This window comes from Sapajus apella, unplaced genomic scaffold (assembly GCF_009761245.1).
Source record: "Sapajus apella isolate SASKATOON/1434 unplaced genomic scaffold, GSC_monkey_1.0 scaffold12, whole genome shotgun sequence".
In the NCBI taxonomy this organism is placed as follows: domain Eukaryota; kingdom Metazoa; phylum Chordata; class Mammalia; order Primates; family Cebidae; genus Sapajus; species Sapajus apella.
Window position 1 is genome coordinate 3,171,725 of NW_022436952.1, and position 24,600 is coordinate 3,196,324.

Here is a 24,600-nt window from a genome sequence, read left to right on the forward strand (position 1 = left end):
TCAGCTACATTTTTCCAGCTCGTCCACAGTAAAACGAAAACTATTCAGAGAATCTTCCCTGATCAAGTTTTGTGGTAAGGCTGGGAGGAACAGAGCTGATGTGCTTTTGGGTGGCTTTATCTGTAATTGGAAAGGATTGGCCTTCGTGGATGTCTAATCCATTCCCAGAAGAGGTATTTTCCTACTTTCTGGTTCTAAAACTAACAGTCCTAAAAGGAACAGGAGGTGATGGTATCAGGGGACCTGAGTTAAAATCCTGACTCTAAAAAATTTATGGTTGAGTTAATACACGTTTACAAAATACATACAAGAAGCCAGACTTTGGTGCTCAAAACTGGAAAGAGCCTGAGACTGCAGGCTTTTTGAAAGCAGAGTTTATGTCTTTAAGTGACATAAATGCAAGGCATTTATGTAAGATGTAAGATGGTGGAAGCTGGGAGCCCCCAGTCAGGCCCAGCCACCTCCTGTCCTGGGATGAAGTCCACCCCATTCTTTCACGCCATTGTACTGCATTTGCCTCTGCTTTCCGTATTCATCACTTACATCTTTGTCACTTACATCTCAGATATGAGAAACGGACAAAAGAGACACGTGATGAAAACAGACGCAAAGCAGAGGCAAGTGCAGCATAACAGGGTGAAAGAATGGGGTGGACTTTTTGAATATGCAAAGCAGAGACAAATGCAGTATAATGGGGTGAAAGAATGGGGTGGACTTCATCCCAGGCACAGGAGGTGGGTGGGCCTGACTGGGGCTCCCAGCTCCCACCATGAGGTGGGATGCCAGGGTGTCTGCCCCTTGGAGGACCTCGGCATCCAGAAGAGGCAGTTTCCTCCTAGAGGGTCACCCAACTCATGCAGGATAATTCAGAAAATGATTGTTGAAGGAGGTCATCCTTGAACTACAGGGGAGGTAGGGGTGGGTGACTTTCCAGGCAAGGAGGACAGCACAGACTCGGGCAGTGATACTTGTGAATTCATGTGCTCAATTACACTGTGCATGCAAATCAGCTCTGGATCCTTCACCCCTATGAAACCCTGATTCTCTGTCAGCAGAATGAAGACAACAACACTTTCCTGGCTGTGTAAAGAGTTGCGAGGATTCAGTAAAGAATATCAAATAGCTACGCCAACTGGCGAGTCCCATTATTATGAAAGAGGGGTGTTGCACAGGACCTGCTAAGATCCAATTCAAGATAACAGTGCTGTATGGAGAAAGAATCCAGCCCCAGCTCTGCCACTAACCTCCCCCCGCCACCATAGGCCTCAGTTTCCTCATCTGTCAAATTAGTGGCTTGGAACCAGAAAGGCTAGAAGCCCTTCCTGCACTGACATTTTATTTGTAAGTCCCCTTTAAAGCTAGCTGCCAGTAACTAGCACGTGGCTCCCACCCCCAGACTGCTTCTTTTTTCATTCCTAACCTTTACCTTGGCAGATGAAATGTAAGATTCATCAACCACATTTGACAGCCCATGGCAGGTTTCCTGTTTTCCATCATCCCTCTGCAGGTCACAGACACACAGAACCCAGCCGTGGCAGGCTCAGCCAGGGTCCAGGGCTGCTAGGAACTGCTGCATTCCTCCCCCAGGGGCCAAGGGAAGTCCTGAGCACAGTCCAGGGTTGTTTGGTTTTGAGGTGTGCTGGGATGAAAGGCACCCTGGAAGTGGAAGGTTTGGTCATTCATTAATAAATTATATCTATAATTGAGGGTTTGTTCTTAAGAGCAAGTCCTTTGAAAGTACATTCCTTCAAACAGTGACTGCCACAAAGGCATCAGATATTCAGCACCTTCTCTACTGCCTCAGCACAGCTAGCTTCATTCCAGGATCAGAGATCCTGTTCTGAGCTGGCTCTCCCTCCTCAAGGCTCACTCACCCTCCCTTTAGAGGTGGGGCTTATTGGGGGTGAGAAAAGGTGTGTGTATCTCTGCTGTTTAATGTCTGTTTTTTTAAAAAGGAAATCTATACTACACCAAATATGCTTTCTTTTTGGTGGACTTTGACTTGACCCTTTCCAGATAAACGAACCATGGAAAAACTTCACTGCAAGATTAGAAAGACTCCTGAACCTAATACCCACCTGATATCGTGGGCCACACCTCTGGGTTACCAGGAGAAGGGAGGAAGCAAACTGTCACATTGATGTCGCTCTAAACAACAACAGTGTGCAGAGGCCCAGGGGCACTTCGGGATTGACCAAGAGGAAACTCACGTTGCACAATGATACGATCTTGTTGCTACAATTGTCAGAGAAGGGCACTCCCACAGCAAAGGGCATAAAACCATGCAGAGCAGTCTGGGGCGGCTCAGTTCTGCGGTGCCAGGGAGTGGAGCAGAGCCCAGCCCCATCCCAAACACAGATGGGACCATGAACTCCAGACACAGCTTCAGCCAGACCCCCTCGGCTTCCTTCCATGGCACTGAAGGGGGCTGGGGCCAGCCCAGGAGCTTCCCCCGGGCTCCCAGTGTCCATGGTGGTGCAGGGGGAGCCCGCATCTCCCTGTCCTTCACCACACGGGGCTGCCCACCCACCGCAGGGTCTTGGGATTCTGGAAGACGCAGCCCCCTCCTAGGTGGAAATGGGAAGGCCACCATGCAGAACCTCAACGACCGGCTGGCCTCCTACCTGGAGAAGGTACGCGCCCTGGAGGAGGCCAACATGAAGCTGGAAAGCCGCATCCTGAAGTGGCACCAGCAGAGAGATCCTGGCAGTAAGAAAGATTATTCCCAATACGAGGAAAACATCACACACCTGCAGGAGCAGGTAAGACGCTGGGGACCCTGGAGTTCCAGATGGGGCTGCTTTGCCGGGGATACTCAGGAGGAAAAATGAGTACAGAAGACGATTTTCAGGAAAATTGCAACAGGGATTGAAGTAATTGTACACAAAGATTTTGAGAAATGTTTCCTTATTATACCTTAAATTTGGACCTGGACACATCTGTTTTGTATAATTAATCTTCTATCCATGGATAATGTAGAAAAAGAAGGTGGCAAAAATGACAGAAGTGCCACAGACTTTCAAACATGAGGCTCTCTGATTTCTCTTTTCTTTTCTTTCTTTTTCTTTGTTTTGAGACGGAGTTTCACTCTTGTTACCCAGGCTGGAGTGCAATGGCGCTATCTCAGCTCACTGCAACCTCCGCCTCTCAGGTTCAAGTGATTCTCCTGCCTCAGCCTCCCAAGTAGCTGGGATAACAGGCATGCGCCACCACGCCAAGCTAATTTTGTATTTTTAGTAGAGATGGGTTTCTCCATGTTGGTCAGGCTAGTCCCGGACTCCGGACCTCAGGTGATCCACCCGCCTCGACCTCACAAAGTGCTTGGATTACAGGTGTGAGCCACTGCGCAGGCTGACTACCTGATTTCTCACACACCAAAAACACCTGAAAACTGTGAGGCAACCAGCTGCTGTTTAGTGTCACTTACGACCCAACGACGTCATAAAAATGATAAGGACGAGTATTCGTGCTGCATGCTCAGTGCGCCAGGCATAAGAGAGTGTTTACTTTCTCATTCCCTCAGTCCTGCTCCACCTCAAAGTTTTGTGAACAATGTGGTTATCCATCAACAAAAGGCTGAGTTACACTATTTTGAAGATTACGCCTAAAAGTTGTCACCACACCAGCATATAGGTCACCATGACATCCCTAGGTATTTCCGTTTATGAGTTGCTTGCAGATAACGTTGCTCACAGTTCTGAGAACGGCATATTGCTAGAAACAATAAAACAAGCATAATTTTTAGAATCTGTGAGTTGGGATGGTTATAAAGACCTTCTTCAAAAAAAAAAAAAAAAAACTAACTCTTTAAACAAACCTCAAAAAACCTAAGCACATACCTTCTGGGATGTCTCCTAACATTAGCTAGAAGTAGAAGGAATCCAGTCATATCACAGGTTCTTTTTTCAAGCTATCTAACTCCCCTCTTAGATACGACCATCCCAGAAAATTCTAAGACCATGATTTAACCTCCCCTAGAAAGGGCATCACAAGTTTCCAATATTTATACCATATTATTTCACAACGCTCAGTCATTCTTGCTTGAATGTAGGAAGGACCAGTCAAGATAATATAAATCTGTCCTGGTAAGAAACCCTAATTATTGAATAATCAACCTAATAGCTGACTGTGTAATTACCTTAACTATATAGTGCACGGCTGTCTTGATGAAAAAAAACAAGGTGACTCAACAGTCCTCATCATGTTTTTTTTTTTGTTTAATAAACTTGCTTTTTGAGTGACATTTAATATACCTAAAGTGAGGGTACAGGAGAGCTGTGTCCACTCAGAGCATTTCACCAAGATCCAGGAAGGATAAGCCCCAGGTAATTGTGGGACCTCCTTGCACCTCTGTTTTCTCATCTTCAAATGAGGGAATTGAGGATTTTTGCAAATGGAGAACAAAGGGAAGCCAAGACTTCCAAAAGAAATACAAGGTTAGACCCGGTCAAATAACTTATGAGCTAGCAGAAGAGATTTTAAAAAGACAGGGAGAAAAGGGAGGGAAATGTTTATTGAGCGCTTATTATGTACCTAGGCATCATACTGGATATTTAATACACATATCAACACCATCCAAGAGCCTTCTGCAATGATGGAAATATTCTATATTATTTTATTTGATTCTGCAACAACCTGTAAGGAAATGGGAGCTCGGGAAAAAAGTGAACTAGCCATCCAAAGCCATCAGCAAGAAGCAGAGGTGGGATCTGTTTCCAGTAGCCTCATAAATTTCACTACAGTGCGGTGCTGCCTAGCCTACCTCATACAAAAATAACACTTATTATGAATAAAGATAATGCATTACACTTGAATCATTAATCATGCAACACATATTTCATACACATTATCTCATTTAATTCTCACAACTGTGTGGAGCAGGTATTTCTATTCTCAGTGTATAGATAAGGAGACTAAGACCTAGTCGTTGTCTAAATCCTTTGGAACAGAATTGAGAAAAGTGAGCAGGTGCAATGGAAGGTGTTGGGACCAACCTTCCCACCCTTCAGATGACCTGGAATTCCGGGTTCTGAGATTAAATAGGAAACTTCTTTGGCTTTGAATTCCACTCTTTTCTGGATTTTTACCTCTAACGTGTTTTTTCTATGTTTGAAGAAAGCAACTCTTTAAAGTTGAGATTGTCTATCCACCCCTCATTTGAAGATGAGAAAACAGAGGTGCAAGGAGGTCCCACAATTACCTGGGGCTTATCCTTCCTGGATCTTGGTGAAATGCTCTGAGTGGACACAGCTCTCCTGCACCCTCACTTTAGGTATATTAAATGTCACTCAAAAAGTTGATGAGAAGTTGAGTTTAAAAATTAATTCAATCCCTCTGAAATCCAGAATTGGACATAGTCATAGGAGTATCATAAATAAAACACCTTGAGTGATTCTCAATAGGACTATATTTGGCATTTTGTTTTACATTCTATTTTTCTCTCCCTGGGAGGAGATCAAACATCCTGAAGCAAAAATGCTGCACAAATATAGCAACTTGCTTCTAAAACAATGAACTCAGGGCCTTCAGGAGAATCTGGTGATTAATTACAACACTCAGTGAAAAAACTATGCCTCATATATCATTTCTCAACCCATCTTCATCCACTTATCACCATGAAGGTTGTCTCGGAAATGATGGTTGTATCATAATGCTGTACTAAGTAAGTCTGCATAATGGGAAATGGTTCTAAATGTGCTCTGTGTCAAGTACACTTCTGAATTCACATTTGTGTACTATGAGAATGCTAGCTAGGGGAATCAGACACTTGAGGTGGACTTTGCAATGGATAAATTACCAGTTTAACACAGAATAGCTAAATAAGCCCATAGACAGTATTTTTGATTTTCTGATTCTCTGGATGTAGATTAACACCTCATAGTATGTGTCAAATAGAAAAACTCAGTGCACAAGTAAGTAAGGCCTACCCCGATGGTCCCCAGGCTCTTTGGGATAGAGCCACTTTTCACTTTCCATGAGCTTAGAAAATAAAAAGAATAAGGAGTCTAGAGGAAAAAGTATTGGTAAAATGCCCCTAAGCAGCACTGTGCAGAAAGGCAAGGAAATACCTGAAGTATCCTTTTTCATAGCAAGGGAACAGGCCATAGTACCACCTGGAATCCCACAAGGGGAAAAAAGAATGAAGCAGGAGCAGCCAGCTTGGTTATGTCCCCACCATGAGAACAGCAAAAGTCTAAGGAGGCATCTCAACATATAGAACCTGGGGATGCTTGCCGTGCATTGACTCTACAAAAGTGCTAGATTTTTAAAAAGAAAAGTATATTATTTACATTTTTCTGAACTAATTCAGTTTCGACCAATTTTTCACTGTCTATAATATGCTAAGAATATGTTATTTGCCATTATTTGACTTAATCTCTTCTCATTCTCTTAACTCTTTGATAAAGTAACTATTATTATTGCTATTTTATGGATGAAGAAACTGAGACTCAGCCAAGCTCACCTACCCAGTAAGTGTGGAGCAGGATCCCTGCTCTCTGCGTTCCAGACCCGGCATTCGTGCCATCTCTGAATCCTGCTATTGTGCATTCATGATACCAAATTCCATGTGATCAGTGGAGCCTTAAATAGGACCAGATTCTTAAAAAGTTGCCTTTGTATTGAAGTATAGCTTTGTCCTCAGAAAATACTTTCTAAACAAAGGAATGAACTATTAAATATAATGGGAATGACCGAGGAGTCCCTGACTCCAACTAAATTACAGAAATTTAGAGCTAAGACCTCAAAGGTCCTTGGTCTCTAGTATAGACTCCTTATTTGACAAAGGATGAAACTGAGGCCTGGAGAGTAGAGTGATGCATCCACATGGATGGTCAAGAACAGAGCCAGAACCAAAGAAAAGCTGCAAGTCTCGGCCAGGCACAGTGGCTCATGCCTGTAATCCCAGCACTTTGGGAGGCCCAGGAGGGTGAATCAAAAGGTCAGGTGATGGAGACCATCCTGACTAACACTGTGAAACTCTGTCTTTACTAAAAATGCAAAAAAAAATTAGCCAGGCGTGGTGGCAGGTGCCTGTAATCCCAGCACTTTGGGAGGCCCAGGAGGGTGAATCAAAAGGTCAGGTGATGGAGACCATCCTGACTAACACTGTGAAACTCTGTCTTTACTAAAAATGCAAAAAAAATTAGCCAGGCATGGTGGCACGTGCCTATAATCCCAGCTACTCGAGAGGCTGAGGCAGAGAGTCGCTTGAACCCAGGATGCACAGGTTGCAGTGAGCCGAGATTGCACACTGCACTCCACCCTCAGTGACAGAGCATGACTCCAACCTAAAAAAAAAAGTAGAAAGAAAAGAAAAAGGAAAGCTCCAGGTTTCTAGTGCAGCATAACACTTGGTATAAAAGCATTATGACGCTTTTGACAATGAGACATCTTCTACCCTAAAGACAGTGACGTACATCAAATGTGCACTATTTTTCTGACTATAACATACCTACAAGTATTTACAATTCATAAATGTATACACAATTGCTCAAGTAAGTGCTTTCAATAATATTTTTCTCTTTAAAGTAAAAAATATATTTATAAACATCTAGTGAAACTCTTTCACTAGAGGCTGTACCACTACTAAGGCTTATTAAGCATTTTCATTAGATGGTGAAGAATTACATCAGTTAATATTTTAATAGCTACAATGAAAGCATTCTCATCACGGAATAAGTTGCAATCACATAAACATAGCTACAAGTTATATGCATGGCTATGGTCACTTTGGGCAAAAAAAAATTGTGTTCTATGATGATTATTACAAAATACATTTAATATGAGTGTGTTAGCTTTACTCAGTAACTGACTAGAAACATGAATGCTATCACAAGTAAGAATTATGTTCACCTAAAATAATAATTTTTGTACTTTTGGAGGGTTGAACTAACTAAAAGTAATGGCAAAAATGACTTTTTCCCCAACCTAATATAATAAGGAAAGGATCAGAACCTAAAGTCCTTTTAACATCTTCACATGTGGATGAGCTTAATTAAGCAAAATGCTATAACATGTCCAGAACATAAAAAGCTAGAAGGCATTTTGAACAACTACTATCCTTCCCCTCCCTATACCATTCTTTCAGCAGTTGCATCAATCCAAGCCTGTCAAAACTCATTGTAAAAAGAAAAGGGCAGTAACACTGGCTGCAGATCATATTTTTACTATAAAATCATTCTGCTTTGCACCTAGTATGTGCTCACTAAACATTTACTGATTCAGTTATGCATTGATCCACTGCCAGAACAAGAAGTTGTCTGTACTAACAAGTCAGATGTTCAGGAAACTAGAAGACAGGCATGCAGAGGTCATGCTGGGTGTGTCCAAGTGAGATAACTTCTGGTGCATGTTTTACAGATCGTGGATGGTAAGATGACCAATGCTCAGATTATTCTTCGCATTGACAATGCCAGAATGGCAGTGGACGACTTCAACCTCAAGTAAGTTCGTTCTTCACAGTGTTGTTCAGGTTCTTTCTCGTTTGCTTTACAAAAGGAAAACTCATCTTGCCGTGACCCATGTCTAAAATCTTGTCATGAAAAGGCATAGCAATGGCAAATGCAACGTGTGCTACTTGAACGAACCTTAGTTTAAACAAACCAGCCATAAAGCACATGTTATGGTGTGGGGAAATTTGAATATGAATCAAGAAGTAGATGATATTAAAACGTTATTATTAAAGTTTAGGTGTAGTATTATAATTTTTTAAGTATCTTTTTCTTAAAAGATGCATCCTGAAGTATTTAGTCTTAAAATGTCATCGTGTCTATAATCTGCTTTAAAATACTTCAGCAATGAAATAGGTAAAACAAATATGGCAAAACATTCATGGTTGCTAAACATCGGTGATGGGTATGTGACTGTTTATTATCCTATACTTCCTACTCAATTGAAAAATTGACATTGAGTCACCAACATGGAAAAACGTAGCATGAAACTGACATACAGAAGACATCCTGTATGTATTCATTTGCTCTCATTAAACCCAAAAAGTAGAAGATTCACCTCTAAATGAAAATGAATCCTTTCAAAAACCACGGCCTTCCAACAACAGGTGCGCTCTTCTCTTCCTTCTCATGAAAGGTATGAAAATGAACACTCCTTTAAGAAAGACTTGGAAATTGAAGTCGAGGGCCTCCGAAGGACCTTGGACAACCTGACCATTGTCACAACAGACCTAGAACAGGAGGTGGAGGGAATGAGGAAAGAGCTCATTCTCATGAAGAAGTGCCATGAAGAGGTAGGACTCCCCCGGAACTCCTGGCAATGAGCACAGCTCTCAGCCTGCACACCTCAGGCTGATTCGACAGCTATAGTGGAAACCACTACCTTGATGCCAATCACCTTGTCCTTCACCCTAAATAGTCATTGGAAAAACATATAAATATCTAATGTTTCTAATTTCAAGGTCAGCTACTCACATGTCAAATACAGCAACCAAAATGCAATTATAATTAATGATGAATTGGTCAACAGTTTTGGTAACATACAATGTTCACCTAGATGTGCTTATTAATATGTTACTATAAGAATCAATGTGTGAGACTGGACTTCCATCATCATTGGCCCAAGGTTCACCAAATTAGGGGACACTGTAATGAAAGGAGTCTGCTACCAACCAAGATAAATGTGATGTGGGGCAAAAATAAAGAATCCTCATTCCCAGAAGCATTTAACTGACTTTTAAAGAGTTACCATCCATCTCACGTCCTCAAGACTCCGATAAAATGATAGAAAAACAATTCGCATTTTAGGAAAACGAAATTGCTTCTGAACATCAAAGAGCCCAGTTTCTGAATAGCTGGTTAGATAATGATTGTTAATTAAACCTTTCTTATGGCCGCATGGTTTTCATAAAATACTATGGGCATCAGCCCTACAGGATCACAAGGCAGTGACAAGATTTTGAAAGCCTCTACATCCTCTCTCTGCCTTTTGCTTCGTGAACTGCTTCCCAAAAGCTTTGGCCTATAACCTGGAAGGTTCAGCTGCTTAACTATGTTGTCTTTTCACCAATCCACATCTGCTGAACAGGACTTTGCACACTATGGAAGCGTAATTCTTTTGGAAATATTTTCAAGCAGGGATCAAGTCAGTAATCATGGAGGCCATTTGAGTACCTGTCTTGTGATATTCTTTTTTTTTTTTTTTTTTGAGACAGGCACTCTCACTCTGTCATCCAGGCTGGAGTGCAGTGACATGATCTCGGCTCACTGCAACCTCCATTTCCCGGGTTTAAGCCTCAGCCTCCCAAGTAGCTGGGATTACAGGCATGTGCCATCACACCTGCCTAATTTTTTTCTATTTTTAGTAGAGGCAGGGTTTCACCATGCTAGTCAAGCTAGTCTTGAAGATATTCTTTATTTTATAAAATTATTAGAGATAAAAGTATACACTGTTTTATCATCAGCAAGTAATATTTGAAAAACCAAACCAAACCAGTGGCAGTGGAGCCACCGCATAACCAGAATGTTTAAAAGATCCATTTACCCCTGTCAATCAACATGGCAATCCAGCTTTCTGATTGTCAAAGCTGGTCCATTTCCTTTCTCTGTTATTAAATAGGAAATGGAGAAGCATCATGTGCCAAGTGACTTGAAGGTCAACGTGAAGGTGGATACAGGTCCCAGGGAAGATCTGATTAAGGTCCTGGAGGATATGAGACAAGAATACGAGCTGATAATAAAGAAGAAGCATCAAGACTTGGACACTTGGTATAAAGAACAGGTAAAAGAAAGGTTCACTAACTTCCCAAAGGTTGCATTTCCATGGAGTCCCAATGCTGATGCCTTTGCCTTGCTTGGTCCCACAGTATGCAGCCATGTCCCAGGAGGCAGCCAGTCCAGCCACCGTGCAGAGCAGACAAGGTGACATCCACGAGCTGAAGCGCACATTCCAAGCCCTGGAGATTGACCTGCAGGCACAGTACAGCACGGTGAGTAGAGGCTAGGAACACCCTGGGTCCCACACCACCTCCTCCATGAAGCCTTCTGAGATCTCTCTCCCAGGCCCCGACCCTCAACTCCTTTGATACACCTATCACTTTCCACTTTCCACCCAAATTGTTTATGTTGAGAACCATAATAGAGGGCTACCATGTATTGAGTGTCCAGATGCTGCCAAGTATTGTGCTAGGTAGTTCATGATATTAAATGTCATTCATCCTTACAGTAACCTTTCCAGATAGTTCTTAGTGTCCCCACTTTAGAGATGAGGAAACCAAAACTCCAACAGTAAAACAGTAAAACAGTAAAATAACTTGGCCAAGGACACACAGCTAGTAAATAACTGGTGGAGAAACCATGTGATTTATTTGGAGGAGGGAGGTTCTAGACCTCCATGATTTCTATCAGTGCCATCTCCACTTACAACCAGGCTACCCCCCTCAAACCCCAAAATAGAGAAATTCCAGTGCCAACATGGTAGGTGGTAAATCCAGGCCTGGCTGACTCCAAAGCAGTTCCCTATTCATTTATGTATGTGTCTGATCACCCAGCAAACTCTAAATTCTTGTGTCCACGTCATTTCCATCATCTTCGCAGTTTAGAAAAATGCTTGGCATGTGTCATAAGCATTCAGATTTCATTAAGGTGTATCATTTGATTCCCAGTATAGCCTACTGAGTGTTCTAGTCATTCATCCAAATAATTGCCAAGTGCTAGTCTACCCTCGGTCTTGAGAGGAAATGATTTCTTCGTTTCTGTTGCAGGTGCACTCAGGCAAATGGCTGTTATGTTTTATGCATCTGTGATACAAACGTTGTGAACAGACACTGAAAATGTGCACTGTAGAGATCATGAGTACAAAAATAATTATAGTGTCTTACAGCTGCCAAAACATTTTAATGTACAGTATTTCACAATGGCCCTGTCAGGCAGGCAAGGCATGTATACCCATTTTCACGCATCCTACTGTCTGACACCAATCCTATCCTACTGTCTGACACTAATCCTTAGCACTGAGGATTTTTTAATGATGGCGTTTATATTCTAGTAGGAAACAGACAATGATTGTGAAAATCATCAAAATATCAATGTTAGATGGAGAAAATTGCTACAGAGATGAAGCAGGGGAGGTCAGATGCACCAGGCTGAAGAGCTGCCATCTTAAACAAGGTGGTCAGGAAAGCTTTCCTAGTAGAGTGGCAATGAGCAAAGAGGTGCTTGATGTGGTGGTGGGCTGTGTTCCAGGAGGAGGGAACCACAATGCAGAAGCAACAAGGATCATGTCTGTGATGAGTTGTAGGAGCAGCAGAGAAGTCTGTGTGGAAGTGAGTGAACAGAGGGAAAAAGAAAGGAGAGAAGACGAGGGGAAGGGAGGAGAAAAAGGAGGAAGAGAGGGTGAGGCTGTGGGGTCACAACAGAGCCAGACTGTGTAGAGCTTTGCAGGCTACTTTGGAGGGGGCTCAAGAGGAACAGCAGGTATAGACAACTCTTTGAGGAGTTTTGCTGTAGCTGAAGGAAAGCAGAGAAATGGGATGATAGGTGAAGGTAGGTATGGGTTTAAGGGAGAGAAATTTTATGGTAGGAGAAATTATTCTATTTGAAAGCTGGAAGCTGGTGGGAATAATCCAGTAGAGAGAACATTGATGAGGCAAGAAGGCCAGCAACTGCCAAGATGACTGGAGAACAGACAGCTCACTCATAATAACACAGGCAAGCCAGGACCTGGTCATAGATTCAAGCACATGTATGGGACCAATGGTGGGGGCAGTGGATGGTCTCTCCTGATTGCTTTTATTTCATCAATAAAATCAGGAAATGAGGCCATGGACTCAGAGGAAGGATGGGAAGGACACAGGAGAGGGAACAAAATGGTCCCCTGGGAGAGTAGAAGAATGACTGGCCAGGGAAATATGCTTTAACCAACAGGCAGCATGAACAGCTCCCTGAAAATTAGTTGCCACAATAAGGTGGGAGTATCCAGCACAGTTATGAGATTCTCTTTAAGGTTAAAATTATGCCCATCAGAAACGCAGATGTTACATGCAAACAGAACAGGGACTTGAACCCAATCTTCCATCTCCTAGCCCAGAAACTTCATTTAGCACTGTTAGAATTTCCTCAAAAAATGACCATTTTTTTACCGTCGTCATAATCAAAAAGCATTGTTTGAGACTAGGGTTGCCAGATTTACCTAATTAAAATATAGGACACTCCATTTAGTTGGAATTTCATATAAAAAACAATTTTTTTTTTTAGTATACACATGTCCCATGCAATACTGGAGCAATATTTTGGACACAGTTACACTAAAAAATTACTCATTGCTGATTCGAAATTCAAATTTAACTAGATGTTCTCTATTTTATCTGGCATCCCTAATAGAGACCCTTCTCCGAAGATCAAAGAGATAACAGTCCTAGTTGCTGTCTCTGAGAGTTTACCATCGGATCAAAAATATAATGTAAGGTATTAAAGAACAGTTCAGAGCAAGGCAATGGACTTCAAAAGTCCCAGGCCAGGCACTGTGGCTGATGCCTGTAATCCCAGTACTTTGGGAGGCCAAGACGGGCAGATCATGAGGTCAACAGATCGAGGCCATCCTGGCCAACATGACGAAACCCCGTCTCTACTAAAAATACAAAAATTAGCTAGGCATGGTGGTGCACACCTGTAGTCCCAGCTACTTATGAGGCTGAAGCAGGAGAATCGCTTGAACCTGGGAGAAGGAGGGTGCAGTGAGCCGAGATCATGCCACTACACTCCAGCCTGGGCAGCAGAGCGAGACTCTGTCTCAAAAAAAAAAAAAAAAGTCCCAACACTGCTCAACTCCCAAGTCCCAAACCTGTAAGTCAGCCTACTTCTCATCTTGGTGTCCTCTGCGGCAACGAAGACACCTAGCCAAATGGTCAACATCTGCTAAGTACTCAACAAGAACCTGTCATTGACCCAACCAAGCCATCAGTCAATTAACAAAAGATCATTTCCTGTTTCAGAAATCTGCTTTGGAAAACATGTTATCTGAGACCCAGTTTCGGTACTCCTGCAAGCTCCAGGACATGCAAGACATCATCTCCCACTACGAGGAGGAACTGATGCAGCTACGCCACGACCTGGAGCGACAGAACAATGAGTACCAAGTGCTGCTGGGCATCAAAACCCACCTGGAGAAGGAAATCACCACGTACAGACAGCTCCTGGAGGGAGAGAGCAAAGGGTAAGAAGGCGAAGGCTGGCATGAGAGGAGCATGTGACGAGCATCCAGCTCCTGTGGGTGTATGTGTGAATCTCTGGGTTTAGTCACTCTAGCAAAAGAAAAGTTGTGTTGAGTTTCTCCAGAAGATACCTATAGCCAGTTGTATTTCACTAAGCACCAAGCGTAATTAATCAACTAATACTCACAGGACACTAAGATTTGCAATCAGAAAAGCTAAGGTCTCTAGCAGAAAACAATTAAAAAGATTTTGGCCATGGTGTTTCCCAGTGGGAATGCACACAATTTTGGTTCCAAAAAAAAAAAGCCAGGGGGAATGTGTTAGTCCACCAGCCAAAAAAAAACTGTGCATACAAGATTGAGATGTCCAGACTTTCAATCTAATATTTCTGGCCACCCCAGGAAATAACAACAGCTGACATATATATTCTATGACCCAAAAGGAAGTAATTGAAGTTTTATAAAAAATATATAAATTAAACATCGCCAGACCAAACTTTGAACAGTCTGAGAAGCTCAGGGTTCTCAGGCTGAAGACTCAGACCCTGGCAGGGATTCTGGAGGAAACCAAGCTTGCAGCTGGCTGAACAGAATGGATGGTTGGTGGACATTCCCTAACTCCAGGGTTAGTAGAAGGCAGTACCCAATGCCTTCTGCATCCAGATGGGTTCTCCCATGAACTCATGACCTTGAGACTACTAAGCTCAGACAATTATCCTCATTAAAGAGCTGAGGATTTACAAGCAACTGAAGGAAGTTAGTTCATTCTGAGAAGTTTTTATGATTGTTGCTGGTACTAAAGTGAGTTTTAACCTTTATCACTTTTATAGGACAATGGAAGAATCAAAGTCGAGCATGAAAGGTAAAAAAAAAAATTCTTTAATTGTTTGAATCTCTATTTTTAAGGAATTAGCATGGTTATCCATTCCGTAGTAGTCATAATCCTGAGCATACTCCCAAATGTCCTGGGTTCAAAATTTATTTCACTTCCCAACAGTCAGGAATTTTCAATTAACAAATTAAGTAATACAAAATGAATGAGAGCTTCCTTCATTTTGTATTACTTAATTTGTTAATTGAAAATTTTCCTCAATATATATAAAATTTCCTCAATTTATATATATTTTCCTCAATATATATAAAGGCAAGGAATAAAGAAGATTAAAATGCTAATTCATAGTATTATGTCTCTATTAAGTAATGGTGTCTGTTTACTAAACTCCTAGAAAATTGACAGGCAATGATTTCATGTCATTTCTCAGATTATTCTGTTGAACACTCGTGTTCCATGAGATCTGAATGGTGTATTATGGATGATGTGTCTATGACCAGATGAGGTTAGAAATACTGTGTGCCATTAACCTCTTCTTGAACAGTCCTGTTGCATTTCAGTACGTTAAAGATGGAACAGGTACTGCTTTGAAGGAGAAAAGGAACAAGAAAGAGGAAGAAACAACAGAAGTTTAACTTTGTTTAGCCCAGTATTCCCAAATATCTTTGACCTGGAAACATACTTTCTCAGATCACCTTTAATTGCTCACAGAAAAGTTCCAGGAGACCATAGTCTGGGACAAGTGGCACTTTCTGATTAGTTTATGATATATCTACACTAAGGCATTGGAGATTCAAAGTTGAAGTAATCGTCACAGAACAGCTGATCTAACTTCCACCCCTCTACAAAATAAGACAAGGGTCTTTGAGCCTCTCTTCACACATGTCCTAGGATGAGAAACCCATACTTGATGGTACAGACCCATTGGAGAGGTTTTATTTTAACAAAATTCTCCCTTGTAATTTTATTAATGATTTCAGTTCTTCCCTGTGGAATAGAATTGGTTTATTGATGTTTCAACAGGCATTTATTCAAGTAAGTTATATATTTGAAAACAGCCATGGTAAGCATCCCTGGCTTCTCACCCAGCCCTCATGTGGCATGCTTTCTAGACCTTAAAATGAGGTACCTCCAATGGCCCTGAGTGCTCTGTAAGCTCAAGGAATCTGTGCAGCACTACAAAGCCCACATGCAGAGAAAGAATTCCCCAAGTGCTTGTGGTCAGAGACTAGGTTCCACATGAAGCACACCTATGATGAAGGTCTTCACCTCCAGAAGGTGACACTGTTCAGAGATCCTCATCTCCTGGAGAGTGGGAGAAAATCCCTCCTTGAGGAAATCCCTTTTCCCTGCAGCAGAGCCCGCCATATTGCTTAGTGATCATTTTGGAAGGCGCCAAGAGCCTTCAGGGGCTGACGGCAGGGAACTGGAAATGAGTACAGTTCAGATGGTGGAGGAGGCATGGCAGTGACGTCTTCCGTACTCTTTTTCTCAGCGTCTGCAACTCGAAAGATCAAGACCATAACACAGGAGACCGTCAATGGAAGATTAGTTCTTTGTCAAGTGAATGAGATCCAAAAGCAAGCATGAGACCAATAAACATTTCTGCCTGTTGTAAAATCTATTTTCCCCCAAGGAAAGTCCTCGCCCAGACACTAATGAGTGAGTTCTCAAAGATATCCTTGGAGTTATCAGAGTCAGAAACTTTTATTTTTTTCCTCTGTAACGATCTCACCAGATTTCTTATCATGCTCTTAATATATTGCACTTTTCGAATCAGTGTGAGTGTATGAGTTAAAGCTCTCCTTTCCTACTGTAGCCTTCAGATTCTCATCATTGTGCATCTATTTTGTAGCCAATAAAACTCCACACTAGCTGCATCATGTCTTTTTTTAATATCATGAGGCAAGACAGCGCCTCGAGGTCTCACCCTAACAAGGGGTTCTCAGAACATTGTCCACGGAAGATCCAGAGAAGTCTCGACATCAGGCACATTGACAGCAGCCAGACACTGGGCGGAATTGTCACCCTGTAGCCAGGCAGCCTGGGCATCAGGCTTTCCACAATCCACACCTCTGCCAGCAGGAAGAGGGGGAGGAAACAGTGAAAGGGAGGCCCAGAAAGCCTCACTGGGAGTGTGACATGACCAAAAAGTATGCTCTCTCACTTTTAAGACGGAAAAATGCTGAAGGGCCTAAAAGAGTAAGTCTCTTTTAGGTCATTGCAAGCTAGAAAAGGAAATTAAGGGGGAAAAAATTGCATTACAGGCAGATACTAAGGCTCTAAAAGGGGAAGTAACTCATCTAAGATCCAAATTGTAAATATTAGTATCCTGAGTATCATGCTGTATTAGTCTGTTCTCATGCTGCTATAAAGACATACCCAAGACTGGGTAAGTTATAAAAGAAAGATGTTTAATTGACTCACATGTGGACATGGCTGGGGAGGCCTCACAATCATGGTGGAAGGCAGAGGGGAAGCAAAACGTCTTACATGGCAGCAAGCAAGAGTGCTTATGCAGGGGAGCTCCCCTTTATAAAACCATCAGATCTCAGCTGGGAGTGGCGGCTCACACCTGTAATCCCAGTACTTTGGGAAGCCAAGGTGGGCCGATCCCCTGTAGTCAGGAGTTCAAGACCAGCCCAGCCAACATGGTGAAACCCCATCTCTACTGAAAATACAAAAATTATCCGGGCGTGGTGGCGGGCGCCTGTAATGCCAGCTACTCAGGAGACTGAGACAGGAGAATTGCTTGAACCCAGAAGGCAAAGATTGCAGTGACCCGAGAACACGCCACTGCACTCCAGCCTGGGTGACAAGAGTGAGACTCCGCCTCAAAAAAAAAAAAAAATCAGATCTCATAACTATCAGAAGAGCATGAGAAAGACCTGCCCTCATGATTCAATCACCTCCCGCGGAGTCCCTCCCACAGCACATGGGAATTACGGGAGCTGCAATTCAAGATGAGGGTTGGGTGGGTACACGGCCAAACCACATCACAGGCTGAACTGTAGCAGGTGGGTAAACCATGAGACTACGTACCTCTGTCCTCTGAAGAAGATGCCATTTTCTCATTCTAGGAATGTGGGCCACTGTTCTGAGGCCAGTGCAGAGGAGCACTGCTGGAGAAAAGGAAGGGGGAAATCCACATATCCATTAAGACAGCATCGGAAAATGGAATCATAGGATATTAACAATTTAAGAGACTATAGACACAGGATACTCCAAATCTCCTGTTTTACAGACAAATCAACGGAGGCCCAGAGCAGTGAAAGCATTCGCCCAGACACTCACTGGATAGGAGCAGCTGCGCCTAGACCCCAGTCTCGACTTCTTTAACAGCTGTTAAACCAAAAATGAGTGTGATTTAGTCCCATTGTCACCTGATACATTGGCAATGTCCTACATAGTTTTTGTCTCTGTGTTTAATACTCTTTTGTAAAGCGTTGCTTTTGATATTTTCTGAACTGGGCATCTGTTAAAATTGGATTCATCTTCTCTTTAAAGCTACAATTGGTGTTTCTGATCTTTAATGCCAAAGAATAGAAAACCAGCCCCTAACGATTTGAAATTAGGCAAAAAAAAAAAAAAGAAGAAGAAGGAAAGGAACCACACCCTAGCAAAAGTTACTATTGGTTTAACTAAAATACACTAACTGTCTGGTGTAAAATTAATATTTATCATTACTCTTTCAAAGAGACTCAAAAATAACCAGTGTCACTAAGTTTTCTTTGTGCAGTATTTGTATGTGGTGACTTGTTGCTATTTGGGTCAATAATGGATTCATATTAGTTTTTGGTACTTTCTCTTTTTCTATTTCAATTTACTAGGAGAACTTTATGTTACTAGGTATTATAGCCTCTAAGCAGATCTAAAAATGATTTTTTTTCTCTATTTTAGCACCAACTCATTCTGCTCTTTTAGAGTGAAAATTAAATAAGACTTTAAGGATATTTTAGGTCCTTGGATGAAAAATTCTTCATTATGTTATGATGTACATTACCAAATCATACATCAACTATGATTGTAAATGGAAGATCTTGGCATCCCAAAGTGCTGGGATTACAGAAGTGAGCCATCACACTTGGCCTAGCTTAGAGATTTTTAAAAGTTTAATTTGTGTGAAATAATAGAGCATGCCATTTATTTGGGATAAAATAACATATTTCTAACCATAGCTTTCATGGACATTAAGCAACTTGTACCATAGTTTCACATATACCTATTTGGTCTTTCACAACAGAAAACGCATAGTAAATAATACTTTTTTTTTTAGCCACTAGGTGACCAAGGATAAATAATATCATTTTTATAATGGTAAATTTAAAAATTTATAAATGGATATTTAAATTTATCTTTTAAATAACAGTATTATTTTCTGGGTATGCTGTAGATATCAGTGGCCCCAATGAATCCATGCCTTCCAGCACTCATGCCTTTCTGTAGGGCCTCCCACATGGAGCTGGGTGTGGTCATGAGACTTGATTTGGCCAATGGAACATCAGCAAGCTTGCCACAAGCAGAGGCTTACTAAATGCTTGCACATTGCGGGTTATCCTCTTGGAATGGCCTATAGGAAGCCAGCTACCATGTGAGAAGCTAAATCACCCTAAGACATCATACTGTGACAAAGTCTAAGCCAGCCTCTTGGAGAGCCCACACCAAGCAAAGCTGAGGAATCCAGACAACAGCCGTAACTGAGGCTCCAGGCATATGACTGAGTCAAGCCATTCCAGCCAGTTCCCAGCCACTCAAGACAGTGCAGCTGCTCCCAGACGTCACAGAGCGGGAACAGGCCACCCTCAGTATTCCGAATCCAAAATTCTGGCCCACAAAAATAATTGTGAATAAATAAAATGGCGGTTGTTTTAAGCCAATAAGTTTTGGGATTGTTTTTCATGCAGCAATAGGCAAGTGAAATAGAGTATTTTAAAGGGAAGACTCTGTTACTTGCTCAGTGACAATAGTTGATTTAAGGCAAAGGAGTTCATTTGCATGCCACTAAACTTTTGACCAGAATATTAGTCATTTTAACACTCACATGCACCTCCAAGAAAGTCCTGGTCTAATAACAACAGATGAAGCACCAAACTCTCAAGAGAATTGCCAGGGTCTACCCTCTTCAAAGACAGTAGAGAGTAAAGCCATTGCCCATGAATGATATTCACAGCTCTCCTCTCGCCTTCCCAAGAGGGACCAGCAGGGTAGCTCCAACCTGGAGAGAGGGCTTCCCCTGCTCCTCACTCTAACATGCTAGGATGCTCAAGTAAATTCTTCTTCTTATCTTTAAGTTTCAATTCCTTTTGACTCTCTGTTTTAGTTCCTCATTCCAGGGACATTAACAATTTCTCTACAAATATTTATGCCCACAAATCAACAGTTTCACTAAAGGTGATCTGTTTTCAACATAGGTAAGCATTGTTCTCCTTCACCAAGAAACTATAAGTCATTTACAAATTGAGGTGATCATCATTATTATTTCGTGGCTCCTAGTCATAATATTTAAAAGTCATTAAGAGCATAATTCATTTATTCTAGCCATGATTCTTCACAATAAAATACTTCACAATACTCTGAATGCTATACTTTTATACAGCCTTTAATCAATAAGTACTTTTACGATTTTTGGTGTTTACCTATCACCTGAAGTATTTTGTTGGTTATTTCTGTATGGTAACAACATTGGTTTTCCGAATTACTGCATGCCTACGTTCATTCCAATGTGTGTGACTCATTTCCATCTCATCTATTCTATTACAACATCTATGTGTCACATCTCTCTGAAGAGGATTAGAGTTTCTAAAATATACTTGAGGTGAGATCACGTAAAAAGGAAAAGACAGTGTTTCTGACATACTCAACGATGACCTAGTGATACTCAGAAGTTCTACCTTAAAATTGCATGTGTGTGTGTGTGCGTGCGTGCATGCATAACTATTTCAGACATGGATTGTCCTACTCACCCAAACTTCTCTTTGAAATTTAAATGGGAATTTCTCTAATAAAATTATGAGTCATCTCATAAAAACTACAAGTCAATTTGTGCTAATTCCATGGTATGCCTACACAGCATAGCACGTATGTATATGACGTACATACACATATACCAGGAGTGTTTTAAATAACAACTATCCATGACTGAGCTTTATATTAGGATTTCATTTAACATTTGTCACAGCCCTGTGGCATATTACCTGTATTTTATGTTTGGGGAAACAGGCTCAAATGGACTGCATTAACTTGCCTGTGGTCATACAGCTATAAAATGATGGAAACAGAACTTGTACCTGGTGTATTTGCTGTTTGTGCCACACAAGTCGACAATGCTTGCTAGAGAGTTACGTGAAATCAGAACACGGGCAACACATTTTAATGAGCCCTTGCTGATGGATTTCATCTAAGGTTAAGAGTCCAGGGATGAGAAATCTGGATTTTCCTATTTGAAAATCAAAACTCATATTTTTCAGAGGCAATTAGTAAGCAGTTTGACATCATTTGCCTGATGATAGAACAAGATCCATGAGTCAGATATAGGCACTCAGGACCAGAGGACAGGTTTTTATGACCAAAAGCTACCTTCTCATTTCTCAAACCTCCAGGCATCCACTCCTTTGCACACAGAGGTTGTGCTCTTAACTTGTTTTAGCCTAAAACCAATCAGCATCAGGGATGATGATGGCTTCCCTGAGAGCTTAGCAAGTTCCAAACCTGGAAGACATCAAACCTTCGACATCTGTCCAGTTAAGACTCCACACTCACTCTTGGTTTCTATCAAAATCGTCTTTCCTCACACACAGAATATGATAGGACAAGACAAAGAGAGGGTGGTAATAATGGACAGGCCACAAATACACCTAATACCATCAACAGTCATAAGCTGAAAAGATGTTATCCAGAGTCTCATCACAAAAAACATATTCTGAAAATGTTCGTGTATCATCTCCAGCACCCTAGGAAGCAGTCGTTTCAGGTCGCCACCCAGTCCCAAGCCTTGTATGTCAGTAGTTCTGAAATCTTAATGTGCATACTTATCATGTGGGGATCTTGTTAAAATGCAGATTCTGATCTAATTGTTCTGGGTTGAGACCCAAGATTTTGCTCATCTAATGAGCTCCCAGAGGATGCTGAGGCTGCTGACCCATGAGTCACAAGATTATGGGCGATTTCGATCAATTGACGATTCAATGCATTCCCCACCGTGAATGTCATGTCTATAAACCAGTCTCAGGACCGGTTTACATGAACAGGATGAAGGCAACATCGTCAGAATCCCACTAGCACAGTCTGGCTCCACGCAAGCTAAACCTGCAAGAGCATCAAGTCAGGCCTGGAAGGGAGATGTTTCCTAGGTTCTCACCAAGAACAGAAGACAGAATGAGGTCTGGAAATTAAGGTTGATCATATCGCCCCAAACTTTTCCTGGATTCCATGCATAGTACAAGCCATGAGAGGTTCACAAATCAGATTCATGGGAGAGGATGGAAAACACGTGTCCAAGTTTGTCTATTGTGTTAGCTATTGTGTTAGCTAATCTATTCCAAAAAGTGTACCCCTATTTACGTATAAGTGAGTATTCACTTACAAAAAATCTTTCTAAATTCTCTTCAAGGGCCATTTCTTTCTTCAATGAACCGAACGATGGCTGAAGTTTTTGTTGTTGTTGTTTTCTGTTTTGAGACAGAGTCTCACTCTGTCACCCAGGCTGGAGTGCAGTGGCGCCATCTCAGCTCACTGCAACTTCCACCTCCCAGGTTCAAGCGATTCTCCTGCCTCAGCCTCCAGAGTAGCTAGGATTACAGATGCGCACCACCACGCCTGGCTAACTTTTGTATTTTTAGTAGAGAGGGTGTTTCACTGTGTTAGCCAGGTTGGTCGCAACCTCCTGACCTCATGATCCACCCACCGTGGCCTCCCAAAGTGCTGGGATTACAGGCGTGTGCCACTGCACCTGGCCTGGCTGAACTTTTAAGAAAAAAACAACAACAACTCTGAGAAATTGTGTCCTATTCCATACTCAATTAAATCATCTTGGACAGGCTGCTTTCCTTTGTGTTATGGATGTCATTACTCTTTGTTTTCAAGAAAGTTGTACTGGAATGAGTGGAGTTGGAATAAAGAACCCATAAAGAAGTGGTCATTCAATACCTGCTTCACGCCTACTGTGGTGTGAGTCACTATCAGGAAGACAAAATAAGGAAGCTACAACTTCAGAGAAGGAAATTTAAATATACAAAAGAGTCCCTTTGCCCAACTGCAATTCCTGTCACCCGTAATCATGGTAAGTGATCCTAATAATTATTATCTTTGCTTGTATTATGATAAGGAAATTGATTTGAGCTGGGAAACAAGAAGAAAACATGTCTCTTCAGTAAAGCTCTTTCCACCCTCCCCCACTCAACAAAAACTTCATAAAGCCACTGGTAACTCTTATGCCCCGCTCCACCGAGTCGACTCCTGTGACTGGCCTCACGCCCTTCTCAAGCACCCAGGGCCTTCCCCGGTGTGGCCTCAGCTTGTTTTTCCAGAGGGCGGCCGTCATTACCTGAATGGCAGGTTTGCTACGCAAGCGCCTTAGCATAGGGCTTTGTAGACATCACGCCTGGGCTGTCATTAGTGTCCTCTGAAAGTAATAATCAGCCAGCAGACCAAAGAAAGACATTCCAAGAAAATCCACTACTACCAGTGTATGGGGAAACCAGGGAATAGCTAATTGATGTGTTTTTAGTTCATCAAAGAAAGGCCTAACTTCCACACACCACACAAGGATAGGCCACCCCAGAGTCTATTTATGACTATGCCCGGCTACAGCGCTGAGAGCTGGGGAAGGCTGCGCCCTTGTAGCTGGCAGCCCTGGGGAAGCAGGTAGCATCTCCCATCATTCCCTTATGGATAGGAGGCTGAGCCAGTGGGAGATCTTAGTGTGGGAACATGGCTTTTTGCATTTCTCTCTCCATCTCCTGCTCTCCCCCTACAATGTTAGGTGCTCGGAAGTTTCCAGAAGAGGCCTTTCTACAAGAGACAAGCCATCATCTGTCTCCCTCCTCTGCCCAACCTCCAGTATGGATCCACCAAAGGTCAATAGGGCCCTAGGGAGGAGATGACAGCACACAAGTCTTCTCTTTTCCACCTATCCACACTGCCTCTCAGGCAGCCAAAGGTCAGAGTGACCAAGACCAGGCTCTGTCTCAGACCACACTGCGGCTGTCTTAGCACAGCAGATATCTAGAGTCAGTCCCCTCCCCTTAGGATGAAGCAGAAGGAAGAAATGAGTCCCGTGTGACAAGCACCTGCCCACAGCAGACAAAGGTTAAAACTACATCCTCCAGAGAGGTGCCCCTGAGTCTTCAGGCAACTGGCAAAGGGAAGCTGGGAGCTTGCACCTCTGAGCAAGCCAGAGACCCATCTTAGGGGTTCAGAGACTGAGCAGCCTGGGCAAAAGGAACCCCTAGACACCTGCAGGTGGGGATCATGGTGGATAAAGTCTGGGGCTGGGAGTTCAAGGCTTTGATCTTCTTCCAGTATCTTTGTGATATCTGATCCTCCCCATTTTTTCCCATCAGATGTGAGTAACGAGGAGAATTCATGGCCAACCCCAATGATCCTTTATA

General features: G+C 42.3%; 1 protein-coding gene and 1 long non-coding RNA gene across 3 annotated transcripts; one reads left to right on the forward strand and one right to left on the reverse strand.

Annotated features, from left to right (window-relative positions):
• Nucleotides 1-1,884: 1,884 nt before the first annotated feature.
• On the forward strand, nucleotides 1,885-16,870 carry KRT23 (keratin 23). Of its 2 annotated transcripts, none has more exons than XM_032279706.1 (8): nucleotides 1,885-2,762; nucleotides 8,362-8,444; nucleotides 9,088-9,244; nucleotides 10,570-10,731; nucleotides 10,817-10,939; nucleotides 13,943-14,163; nucleotides 14,991-15,022; nucleotides 15,553-16,868. In XM_032279706.1, exons 1-8 carry the CDS (start codon nucleotides 2,283-2,285, stop codon nucleotides 15,558-15,560), a joined length of 1,266 nt encoding a protein of 421 aa, XP_032135597.1. In that variant the 5' UTR covers nucleotides 1,885-2,282; the 3' UTR covers nucleotides 15,561-16,868. The 2 variants fall into 2 exon arrangements, with proteins under 2 accessions (XP_032135597.1, XP_032135596.1); XM_032279705.1 differs by having other exon boundaries at nucleotides 1,887-2,762; nucleotides 16,488-16,870.
• On the reverse strand, nucleotides 7,254-18,896 carry LOC116552853. The gene is made up of 6 exons (XR_004269531.1): nucleotides 18,287-18,896; nucleotides 18,035-18,114; nucleotides 14,135-17,220; nucleotides 10,753-10,918; nucleotides 9,010-9,181; nucleotides 7,254-7,289 (listed from the first exon to the last, which is right to left on the reverse strand). It is a non-coding gene; the product is annotated as an uncharacterized LOC116552853 (long non-coding RNA).
• Between the last annotated feature and the right edge of the window lie 5,704 nt (nucleotides 18,897-24,600).